Source organism: Thamnophis sirtalis, unplaced genomic scaffold (assembly GCF_051295495.1).
Source record: "Thamnophis sirtalis isolate CommonGarterSnake01/CBP01778 unplaced genomic scaffold, rThaSir2_p1.2 scaffold_3, whole genome shotgun sequence".
Lineage (NCBI taxonomy): Eukaryota > Metazoa > Chordata > Lepidosauria > Squamata > Natricidae > Thamnophis > Thamnophis sirtalis.
This window is the reverse complement of record NW_028261383.1, coordinates 148,782,115-148,795,026: the sequence shown is the minus strand read 5'-3', so window position 1 is coordinate 148,795,026 and position 12,912 is coordinate 148,782,115. Positions and strand designations below refer to the sequence as shown.

Sequence of the window (12,912 nt, the reverse complement as noted above, 5' to 3'; positions counted from 1 at the left end):
CGCCCACTCCTCTCTCCTCTGAAGCACGCCCCGCCCAACGTAAGCGTGCTCAAGAAGATATGATTCGCTGCTTCCAGATCAGGAGGCGGGAGAATTAGTGCCTCTTTTGCATCTGAACTTTTTTGCCTTTTAACTCTTTTTTAACTTTTAGAAGGCGAAGAATTCCCTATGGAAAGGAGGCCCCGAGTTCTCTCGCCTCCTGCTTTGGTTAACACTAAGCAGACACCAAGCCACTGTGACCTGGAATCTGATAGCAACTATCTTGGCTTTAATTATTTAAAAAAAAATATTTAAATTTCTTTCTTTTTCCTGAGGAGACTGGTGAGGCTCCGCCTCCCTTGCCTCTAATGACTGCACGTCCCTGCTGTACTCAGTTGTAAAAGTGGGCAGATTGCCAGGGGTCAAAATTTTATTTATATGATCTTCAGGCAGATGTCATAGATCCTTTCATTTAGCATCTTCATAATTTTGAATGGTCACAGAATGATCTTAAATCATTCCAAGAGCCAAGGTGGCGCAGTGGTTAAATGCAGCACTGCAGGCTACTGCTAGATCAGCAGGTCAGCGGTTCAAATCTCACCGGCTCAGGGTTGACTCAGCCTTCCATCCTTCCGAGGTGGGTAAAATGAGGACCCAGATTGTTGGGGGCAATATGCTGACTCTCTGTAAACCGCTTAGAGAGGCCTGAAAGGCCTATGAAGCGGTATATAAGTCTACTGCTATTAAATTGAGAATTACCTGTAAAACTATTACTAAGAACAAAGACAAAAGTATACATCCATCTTCTAAAATCTGATAACTGGTTAACAGTCTAGCTATAATCAACAATAGAAAATCCATCAGATCAGTAACTGAAACATCTGTCTTGTGGGGTCATCTAAGGGCCCATGGATTCTATATCTATTGATGAGCTCATATAATTATTAAGGATTTAATTATTTGTTAAATTCATAGAAGGCACTAATTCTCTTTTTACAAGAAAATGTATTGGAGCTACTACCAAGTTCCAAAACTTACTGGCCCATTTTCCTGAATTTCCCATTTTTAGTCAGAATGGTAGCACAGCAACATAAGCATCATTGAACATGAAACTACAAAACCAGTGAGACTGGACAAGTGATAAAAGAGTTTCATCGGGCCTTGTGGAGTGACTCTGTAGCCCGAGATAACTAATAGCAAGCTACATAAGGAAAATGTTTCTTTCCACCTTTGGCTCACAAATTATAGGGATTCCTGTAAGAATTAATCAAGGCTAAGTGGAATTCTTGAAACAATACAGTAAAAAATTCAGGAAGAAATCAACAAACCATATTCAATTAATTCAGGAATTAGTAACCTTCACAGATCCTACATGCCCCTAGGTAATAGTTTAAAGCTATTATAATTTTCTGTGAATGATGAAAAGAGTAATGTTTATATGTGGAATAAGGAATTGGAATATTCAGTTCCAAAATCAATGGGTGACAGTTTAAAAAATGTAAAATAGGACTTCTTGTGACTAAGACTTGAAATCAATTTCTCAGAAAACTTTGTGTTTATTGGACTTCTCAAATATATATATATTTTTAATGAGTTTCTGTTTTGGCACTGTAAGATATTTGATGACTTTTGACCACATAATTTGGCCATGTTCTTCCATGACTCTCTTCTGGTCCTAAATCAATGTATGTTTGCCTGCATGCATGTACAATAAACCCCGGGGGTGGGGGGTGTATAGTAGTTATATAGGTCATGCTGAATTATACTCCAAAATTATGAAATTCAACATCTGGATTTATCAAGCCTATGATTCAATAAAGAGAATTATCCCATAGATGGAAAAAAAATTACACTGAAGTTAAGAGATGTATTCTTGATTAATGTTTGAAATGCTTTTATATTTGAAAACTGAGAAGACAACTTTCTATACAGCTTTGATTTAATATTATTGGACAATTTTTAATGAAAATTTTATGGATATATATATATATATATATATATATATATATATATATATATATATATATATATATATATATATATATATTCTCTTAAAATTTAACTTTCAGGATCATTAAGTATAATTTTAATTGAACCATTATTGACATATTATTTTTCTGTTTGTTATATTTCACAAATAAAAATTATACAATTTAAATAACCTGTTTACTATTTCTACCTTTGAGAACACTGCACTATTAAGTCTTCACCAAACCACTTCCTTGATCTTTCCAATGTATATAATTTACAGCTGGGTGTCCCTCATCATACTTACCAGACAGGAAACATCCCCAAGCGGGTAATAAGAAACGCCACACTAAATAATACAAAGGTGGCATCACAGAGTCGCTGATACTTCGCATAGTTGAACAATTTTGCAAGCTTGGAAAAACAGAAAGCATTAAAACAACTCTAGCTACACATCTAACAAAATTATCATTTAGAAAACAGATTCTACTGATTTTCTTTTTTAAGAGAAAAAGTAACTATGAATCTGATTTTCTTCAGAAAAAATACAAAATAGCCCAATATTCTTTATTTTCAAAATACAAGTTTAGAAAGAACTAATAGAAAACAACTATGGCAAAGATCAAGAACTCTCAAATAACAGCCTCTCAAATTGAGAAGTTTCAGGCCTGGTGTTATCCAGTAATATCAGTCAGAATCAGTTACTAGTACAGGCAAGCCTTGTTTAGCAACCATAATTGGGACTGGCAACTTGGTCATTAAGTGAAAGCATGACTGTGTTTATCATTTTTTTTCCAATTTTTTATTTTATCAATTTCATCTATACATTCACAATTATATGATCTCATAACTGTTATTAATAATATGTATTTATAACAATTTTTTCCCTACAGTTGGCAATATACTTGAAAATTGCTTTCTTACCATCCCATAGATCCATCTTATCTTACAACGGTCCTACTTCTTCTTCCCTCCCTCTTTCCTTCCCTCGTTTCTTCTCTCCTACTCTCCTTCCTTCCCTCCCTCCTTCCGCCTTCCCTCCCTCCTTTCTTCTCTCCTTCCTTTCTTCTCTCCTTCCTTTCCCCCTTCCTTTCCTCCTTCCTTCCCTCCTACATTCCCTCCTTCCTTCTCTCCTTCTCTCCTTCCTGTGTTTATCATTTTAACTCAGCTTTATTTTGCTTTACAGACCTGCAAAGGCCATAAATGCGAGGACTGGTTGCCAAATTGCCTTTTCATCACTGCAAATGGCTGTTAAATAAAGCAGTGGCTAAATGAGGACTACCTGTAGTGACAGTATATATTCTAAACAAATGCTCCTTACGTATCAAAGTATTTGCTGTTAATAGTGATTGACATGGAGGGCAGGGGTAGTTTTTGGCTGCTTTTACTGCGGGTTCACTCCGGAACGCAATGCATGCGTGTGCTATGCATGCATGTGCAGCACTATAAAAATGCTTTTGCGCATGCGCAGAAGCAAAAAACAAGATGGTGTCGCCTATGGCACCGCCGATAGAACCGGTTCGGGGGTGTGGCAGGCCGAGTTACTACCTACTCAGCTGAACCAGTCCGAACTAGTAGAACCCACCTCTGATGAAGGGTCATTTAAGCATGTTTAGATGATTATCTATTTGTATCCCATCTTTATTATTTTTACAAACAACCCAAAGTGATAAACATATCCTACACATCTTCTCCTATTTTCTCCATAACAACAACCCTGTGAGATGGGTTGGACTGAGAGAGTGACTGGCCCAAGGTCACCCAGCTGGCCTTCATGGCTAAAGTAGCACTTGAACTCCTGATCTCTAGTTTTCTAGCCTGGTGCCTTAAGTACTAAGCCATTCACAAATTATTTCTAAAGGGCACTCTTGCCTTAAATGGACTACTTACAAATAATCATGCTATGTATACATAGTATAGCACATTGTTTTAATCTCTCTTTTTTGTGAGGGAACAAAAATCTCATAAAAATTAATGGTAAGGAAAGCAATACGGTAGACTGAATTATGGTATTAAATAATAAAACCTGGAGTACTCACTTCTAATAATATATCTGCTGAATCATGGAGACATAAGACCAAAGTACCTACTCGCACCATATGGTTTATGTAGGAGAAGATAATGAGTGCAACAGTAGCCACATGATGGACAAACATCATGAAGAAATCCTGAATTTAGAGGAAACAGGATAGAAATAGCTATAATGATCAAGGAATTAATGTACTCTGACAAAAAGAAGCATTCAGAATAACCCAAGTTTGAAAAGGTTTTATGGCGTGCTAACTGCTGGATGGCACAAAAATATACTTTCAAGTTAAGACTAATTACCAAGAGCTGGTTTTCAAATCTTACTCAGTTATGCTCTTAAGAGACTATACTATTTCCTATAAAGGTATGACAGAAGCCCTGACTAGTTTCCAAAGCGTGATTAAGTTTTCAAAGCTCTTTAGTATTTTGTGGAGAAAAAAATGACTTTTAGGTAGTTCCTCTGCTGCAAGGAGTCAGAAAACAATCCTAATCCCAGAATATAATTATTTTCTCTTTATCAAGGCAGTTAGTTTGAAGAGGGTAGCATTTCATTTTATGGGAGAAAACCTCTGATGGAAGAGCGGGACTATTGATCTTTCTTTAAGAGCCCACCAATCTTACTTGTGGAGTTTGTGTGAATGTTGGATAGCCTTTCATAGGTTTGTCCTGAAATAAGTGTCCAACATTAGAAATCCCTTCTGAAGAAGGAAGACTGCTCACAACCTTTGCAATTTTAGTAATGTTAAAGAATGAGAAACACCAATCCTACAACGCTCATCTTAAATCAGCCTCCCTGATTTAAACTTAGTGAATTTTTTTTAAAAAAAAATTAAAACATCTACGGTAGCAGACATTTTCTGAAAAAGAATTAAGCAATTTATTTAGTGCTACAGCCGAATACTCCAGATGTAACTTTTAGAATTACTGCTTTAGCCAAATTGAGATATTTTAACCCTTCTGACTTGTGGTGTAATCTGCTATAGTATTTAATCAAGGACAAACAGTTGTATTGCTATTATTATGGTCAGATTTTTTTCAACCTAACTAACTAAAAAGGATTCCTTTAGGTGCTTAGAAAAAAACTTGTTTCTTACCTTTCGTTTAATATCAGTAAACTGTGAATACATAAGAGACGTGTAAAAGGCCAGTTCGATGACATAATAGTAATAAATGCCAGCTGTTATCGGCTGAAAAACAGAAAAGTAATTTTATTTACATGGCTCGTCCAACATAGATTGGTCCATTAGTTAAGGCATCAAGCGAGAAACTAGGAGTTCTAATTCCACTTTAGGCATGAAAAACCAGCAGGGTGACTTTGGGTCAGTTACTATCTCAGGATAGTTGAAGAAAAAATAGGAGGAAAGAATATTAAATGTGTTCACAGTCTTGGTTTATTTATAACAATAATAAAAGTGGGATAAAACTAAATAAAATAAAATCTCTTATTTATTAAATCTGTCTTATTCTTATCTGTGCAAAAACTGCTATCAGTCTTTAAATAGTGGGAGGTAGGATCACAACCATAATATTCTTCTGAAATGATGTTAAGATGTAAGAAAATATATCTACTGTATTTTTCGGAGTGTAAGACGGACCGGAGTATAAGATGCACCAAGATGTTGAAGATGTAAATTTTAAAAAAAATGTTTTTGCCTTCTCCAGCCGCCAGGAGCACTCTGCAGGGCTCCCAAACCCTCTGCATGCCTGATTTTTTTGTGAAAAATGGGGCATGCAGTTTTGGGGAGGCCTGCAGAGTGCTCTTGGGAGTTGGGGAGGGCAAAAACACCCCGTTTTTGCAAAAAATAGGCCCGTTTTCCCCTCATTTTTGCCCCTCTCCAGCCCCCAGGAGCACTTTGCAGGCCTCCTAAATCATCTGCACATCCATTTTTTGTGAAAAACGGGATGCATGGGGTGGGGTTTCGGGAGGCCAAAAATGCTGTATTCAGTGTATAAGACACACCCAAATTTTCACCCTTTGGGGGGGAAAAGGTGTCTTATACTCCAAAAAACATGGTATATCATAGATGGCAAAAGCAAAAAAGCAAAGCAGCATCTTCTTTCCTATTAAAAGCTCTTGGTGAGCAGGTGAAAATTGATGTTTGCAATGCCTTCCCCACAGAACTTCATGATACAGGATGAGCATGGCAATAGAGATGTTGCTCTACTTACGAATGGGTTATGTTCCTAGAGGCTGTTAATAAGTTCATTTTGTTCACAACAAGCATTAAAAACAGGCAGAGTTACTCTTGGCTTCCTCTTGTCTCTCACACAGAATGTCCAAGTGGACATTCTCCTGATGATGGTGGGGCATTTCCCTACTGAAAGCCTCTCTGGGGGTATTCAGGAGAGATGTGGGCATGGTGCACCTCAACTTGTTTTTTTACTTCACCACCTGATCAACTGTGGACTCTGCAGACCAACCCACTCAGATTGGTATTCAAGCAGGTATTCCTCACCTTGGTGACCCTCTCCCTGCCTAGGGTGCCCAGACCCTCTTTTGGGCAAGTCCTTGTCCACTTCCGCCCTCATGAGCTGACATTGGCTCCATGACCTCAGATGTGGGATGTAGCTGTCCTTCTCAACAGATGGTTCATGCAACAGTACTGCCAAGCATACGTATGAAGTACATCATAAACTAACCCTGTCCCACCTTCTCCTGACTTCTGGGACTTTCTAAATTAGAACTGAGGACATGTTTGTTCATATCAGCAAAAGTTCACAACTCAAAAGTTTGTAAGTCGAGTAATATCTTTAGAGAGCATTTACCCCTTTCAGAACTAACTGAAATAAAGCGGAGGGAGGCACTTATTTATCCTCATCCCTGAAATATGTGTTTCAATGCTGACTAGGGAGCAAAAGGATGTACAAAAAAAATGAACTCAGCCATCTCTAAGGCAATAAAGGATGTGAGAATAGGAGATGGAAGAATAACAGGAAAATGGTTGGAAGAAAGAATGTACTTGCATATCTTCCTTAGCTCATTAAACACAATATGCCTGACTAGTAATTAACAATGCTTGTTTCATTTAACTGAGGACCATGAAAAGAGGCATATTAATGTCCTGTGTTTGCTTTGGATGGCTGAGTATTCCCTTTCAAAACATATTTTAAAAAGAAAATACCAAGCAGCATTCAACATCAAAATTTTAATATTTTCTTGAAATTCTTCTGCACGAACAATTTTTACGTGAGTTGTTTGAGTGAATGATATGAAATGAAAACGCCACTAGTTAAATGCATAACCCAAAGAAAACCTCCAGCCCTATTTCCTCTAATTTAATGAATCATTCAGGGAAAGGAGGCAGTTCCATTAAATCTAACCTTATATCATTTGTGTTCATTTGCATTATTTGCACAATGATCAAATTGATAAAACTATTTGCAGCCAAACTTCAATTTAATGGATCTTTAACTCAATGGAAAAGGGGATGCGGTGGCTCAGTGGCTAAGAGGCTGAACTCGTCGATCGGCAGTTTGGTGGTTCAAATCCCTAGCGCCGCGTAATGGAGTGAGCTCCTGTTACTTATCCTAGCTTCTGCCAACCTAGAAGTTCGAAAGCATGTAAAAATGTAAGTAGAAAAATAGGAACCACCTTTGGTGGGAAGCTAACAGTGTTTCGTGAACCTTGGGAGTTTAGTTATGCCGGCCACATGACCACGGAGACGTCTTTGGACAGCGCTGGCTCTTCGGCTTTGAAATGGAGATGAGCACCGTCCCCTAGAGCCGGAAACGACTACCACATAAGTGCAAGGGGAACCTTTACCTTTAACTCAATGGAAAGCCCTTCAATTTGAAGGGTGAGTTATTAAATAGGGAGGCTGGATGAAAAATGTATGCTTGATATTAGAGGTCCCCTAAACCAAGATGAATTAAACCAGGGGTTGGCAACCTTAAACATTCAAAGAGCCACAAAGGTCCTAAATGGAAGCACCCCCCCTTCAATTCTGGAGCCAACTCCGGTTCCCCCACCACAGAGTCTCCTCCTAGTGCAGCATCCTTTTTCCTCTGCCAACTGGAAGTCTGGTTCCCCCACCATAGAGTCTCCTCGTAGCGTGGTATCCTTTTTCCTCTACCTATCCTAACTGAAAACCCTATCAATTTTGGAGCTGACCAGCAACAGGGAGCTACAGAAGAGGGATGAATGTGGCTCCAAAGCCATGGGTTGCTGGCCCCTGTATTAAACCAGATATCCAATTCTTATATAGAACTATTCTCTCAGCTGCGTTCCAAGCTCAATAAAGCCAAAGCTCTTCATAAAATGTCAAACCCCATATTTTAGGAGTATAATTCAGTATCACATTTACATCTGTAACTACTGTATTTTTTTCAGCAGCATGTTAACACACACTATGTGCACAATTATTAGGTAAGATGTATTTTGGAGGATTAATTTTATTATTAAACAACTACAGTGTTCTCGATCAATCCAAAATGTTAATAAACCTCAAACCTGAATATTTAAGAAAGTAAAAGTGAGGTTATGGCTTTCTTAGGAGAATATCTATGGGTGCACAATTATTGGGCAACTATTAGTGTGCAGAATCATTATGCAATTAAATTAAAAATTTCCCATCTCACTCATTTATTTTCATCTGTTAAAGTGAGAATAATAAACAAACGACTCAAGATTTACAAATAAAAATTTCTGACAGTTCAAAAAAGAATACCAGTGACCGATATAGCCACTCTTCTTTTCAATAACAGTCATAAGCCTTCCACTCATGGAGTCTGTCAGTTTCTTGATCTGTTGACTGATAAACTTTTTGTGCAGCAGCAACCACAGCCTCTCAGACACTGTTTAGAGAGGTGTACTATTTTCTTTCACCATAAATCTCCCGTTTAAGAAGGGCTCACAAGTTCTCAATAGGGTTTAGGTCAAGTGAGGAAGGGGGGGGGATGTCATTATTGTTTCCTCTTTAAGGCCTTTACTGGTTAGCCACGCAGTAGAGTACTTTAATGCATGCAATGAAGCATTGTCCTGCATAAAAATCAGTCTTCTTGAAAGATGCAATCTTTTTCCTGTACCACTGCTTGAAGAAAGTGTTTTCTAAAAACTGGCAGTAGGGAAGCTGAGATCAATGTAGAGATATTCTAGACGGTGATTGTCAAAAAGTTATACCATGTATGGTCTCTGGGAAGTCGGGAGGAGGGAAGGGAGGTGGGGATCTAGGGGGAGGGGGAAAACATAATATGTGTTAAACTTTAAGGTACATGATTGCACTTGTATACTGTGGCTTTTTAATGTTAGTGTTAAAACAGAACAAACCGAATATATTGGAAGGTAATAGAAGTATACCGAAGGGAGGAGCTGAGTGAAAGAAGAAGGAGGGTGGAGAGAGTGAGAGAGAGGAGGAGGAGAAGGAAGGGAGGGAATGGATTAAGAGAGGGAGTGATAGGGTCAGGGTTAGATAGAGGGGAGGGGAAGTAGGTGTAGAGGGGTATGTGAGAAGGAAGAATGAAAGTTGGAGGGGGTTGAAAGAGGGTGTATGGTGGGTCAAGGTGGTATATTCGGTTTGTATTGTAGGGGACACTTTCTATATAAGTGAGGGTTGTGGTTATTACTCAATGTTATATGCCCTGGTTATGCACAGTAAACATGTGATTGTATAGAATGAAACGGAAATAAAAATATTATGCAAAAAAAAAAAACTGGCAGTAGGTTTGGGAGTTGATTTTGAGTCCATCTTCAACCCAAAAAGGTCCAACTAGCTCATCTTTCACAAGCCCATACCAGTACCCCGCTTCCACCTTGCTGGCATCTGAGCTGAAGTGGAGCATCTAGTCCGTCAAGAATCACTCTCATCTCATCAGTCCGCTAAACCTTTGAGAAATCTGTCTTCAGATATTTCTTGGCACAGCTGTTTCAACTGATGTGTCTTGTTCAGTGGTGTTCGGATTTCAGCCTTCCTTACCTTGGCCATGTCTCTGAGCACTGAACATCTTATACTTCTGGGCAGTTCAGGTAGGTTGCAGTTCTGAAATATGACAGCTCTGGAGGATAATGGGTTCCTGGTAATTTCATGTTTGATTCTGCTCAAATCTTTGGCAGTCTTTTTTTCTCAACACGTTTCTTGCAACTGTTGACTATTTGCAACAAAACGTTTGATGGTTCTATGATCACGGCCAAATATCTTACCAATTTCAAGAGTGCTGCATCCTTTTGAAAGACTTTTTACAATTTTTGACTTTTCAGTTAAATCTCTTCTTTAGCCCATTTTGCCTGAGCAAAAAAATTGCCTAATAATTATGCACACCTTGATATAGTGTTGCTCTCCTTAGGCCACACCCTCCCTTGTTACACAAATACACATCACCTGATCTGCTTATATTCACTAAGCATTTATGTTTATACAGCTTGAAAGTGGACAATATGCATACAAAGGATGATATGGTCAAAATATTAACTTGCGGAATAATTGTGCACATGGTGTATACCATAGCATAAAATCAAAAGGAAGCTGTGGCTGGACAACAACGAATCATGTTAAGTTAAAGAGATCTCAAATTTCTTACAGTGACAATACAACACACACACCCCATAATAATCTGCATTTATTGCCCCTTTTTTGTTTACATTCTAAAATTAGGAGGAGGAGCAATTAATTTCAACATGATCTAGATTTAAAAATATATTTCAGGGTTGAATTAATCTTCTGTTGAGACGACATAGATCTCCTTCCCCTGCTTTCATTACAGATGGCCCTTGGCAACTCCATCATGAAGAATGTAGTCATAAAGTGCCAACTTACACCAGCAATTGCAGTTATTAAACGAATCGCATAAAGCTTGTACACTTTGCAATGTCAATCTTTATTTGCAATTATTTTCGATTTCCTGCCAGCTTCCTCTTGACTTTGCTTGTCGAAAGTCAGCAGTGAAGATTGCAAATGACATACATGTATCCATAAGACACTGCTACCCATCACAATTGCCTCCCAAATTGTGATCACATCATCGTGGAGATGTGGCAATGGCCGTTAGTCTCCTTGTTCAACAAGATCATATTGTTGGTCACTAAATGAATGGTTGTTAGTTCGAAGACTACCGTACATGGAGTTACTTTTTCTTCATTTATGCTCAGTTTAAGCACCATAATGTATGTCACTTTTTCACTCTAGAATCACTGATGTATCTTTATTTTTTATGTTGTTACAGTTTATTAATTTTAAAAAATGAACTAATTAAAAAGATATATTGAACCACAGATTTACTTTAATGATTAATATAGTAAGTCACATATATTTTAAAATCAAATATGTCCAAATTAATGTGCTCAAGCATCATGGTACACTGTAACTACTTCATGACACTCATGAAGCTCAGTATCTCTATCAATGTTACAGTGACACAGTGCTAGCTCAGAATTTTAGTGGGGGCTGGGGAAATGTTGGAAATGACATATTTATAGTCAGCACAAATGCAACAGCACCTAAACCAAATTATCTTATGAAAGTATTTATGTATTAATTTAATTTATATGCCACCCATCTTTACGATCAAGTGAGTACAGTAGTTTACAACACCATAAAAACAACAATATAAAACATTAAATTAGCATTATATTGGCATTGCAACAAATATTATTAAAGAAAATGGATACCTGAAAAGGATAGCTATACCAGCATTGTTGTATATCCCACAACCAGGGTGACTACAATAAAAATAAAAATAGAGTAATACAGAGCATTCAGGATTTCAACATCTAAATGGTTGCTTCAGAAAGATGTTTTGATTTCTTAGTTTAACTCAGATTGGAAGTGTTTAATTATACTTAAAAATCAAGTTACTTATTTCCTTTAAATTATCCATTCAGCCCTATCAACAAACATTACATTTTAAAGGTATGACATCTCCCATAATCGGATAGCAATGATATTTTCATCAAATTTTAATATATTTATATCTAATCTCAGCATTTTCTTTAAACCACCGAAGAGCAATATATAAGTATAATGCTTTAATAATGAATTACATGCAGATACAGTCATACAAGACACTGGGAAATCTATATGCTTGTGTGCTATAGATCTATAAGGAATAATGTATTGCAACTCTCAAACAAGTCCTACTGGTTCTATAATAAAAAAATATAAATGAATTTCTATGACAAAGCATAACTGAAAACTACTTTTCCAGTTCTGTTAAAACAATTAAATAAAAACTGAGCATCCAAATAAAAACACTAGGGAAAAGCACCAAGTATCAACTCCTGCAATTAAGTTATTATCATTTCATTAAACATAATTTAAAGATGTCCAACATACTCACCGACCAAAGAAATCTGAGTCCATATATAAAAATAGATAAATAAAATGTAAGCCTCCACCTAGAATTAAAAAACAAGAATATATGGCATACAAATATTGATCTAATAAGAGCAAAAAACCTGTTATATAATAAAGTAAATCTCTTCATGCTAAGAGAAAATGTTTGCCCAATCAAAATTTCAGATTCAAAATGTCTTTAATTTTTGAAAACTCTTATTATTTATCAAACAGATTTTTATAGTGCACAGAAGATGGAGAGTCCCACTCACCTATGGTATATATCTTGGGGAAGTAGTCAATGAGGAAGAGAGGCAGAAGCCATAGAGGCAGCAGGCAGGAAGGCAAAATGCTCAGATACTATAGTGATACAAGCCATGCATTAAAAAAGTGAGAAAATAAATTTAAGTAGGACAGAAAAGACAGAGACAAGAGTCTATAAAAAAGAATGCTTAGGAAAATAACCCCAGACAGTAAAAGGCAACTTGATAAAAGACACAAATCCTGCAAATAAATAGTTAGATGTTTTTATAGCTGTAAATTCTACTGAATAACTAAGAAGAGATAGCATTAACTAAGATATACCACAGTTTGGATAATGTGGAAGAGATCCAGATATAGGATTGTGTCTTCAACAGTTCTTTCTGTTGAGGGTGTCTTTACCACTCTAGGT

At 37.1% G+C, this 12,912-nt stretch overlaps 1 protein-coding gene across 1 annotated transcript in view; it reads right to left on the bottom strand.

Moving 5' to 3' along the window:
* The window catches only part of CERS5 (ceramide synthase 5), a 42,422-nt gene that overhangs the window by 9,215 nt on the left and 20,295 nt on the right, over positions 1 to 12,912 (bottom strand). Inside the window, exons 4-8 of the mRNA XM_087710379.1 lie at positions 12,244 to 12,301; positions 11,576 to 11,626; positions 5,070 to 5,162; positions 3,987 to 4,115; positions 2,255 to 2,361 (exon numbers count right to left, since the gene is read on the bottom strand). Of these exons, the coding sequence (XP_087566505.1) occupies positions 2,255 to 2,361; positions 3,987 to 4,115; positions 5,070 to 5,162; positions 11,576 to 11,626; positions 12,244 to 12,301 (438 nt within the window). The remainder of the gene's footprint in view (positions 1 to 2,254; positions 2,362 to 3,986; positions 4,116 to 5,069; positions 5,163 to 11,575; positions 11,627 to 12,243; positions 12,302 to 12,912) is intronic.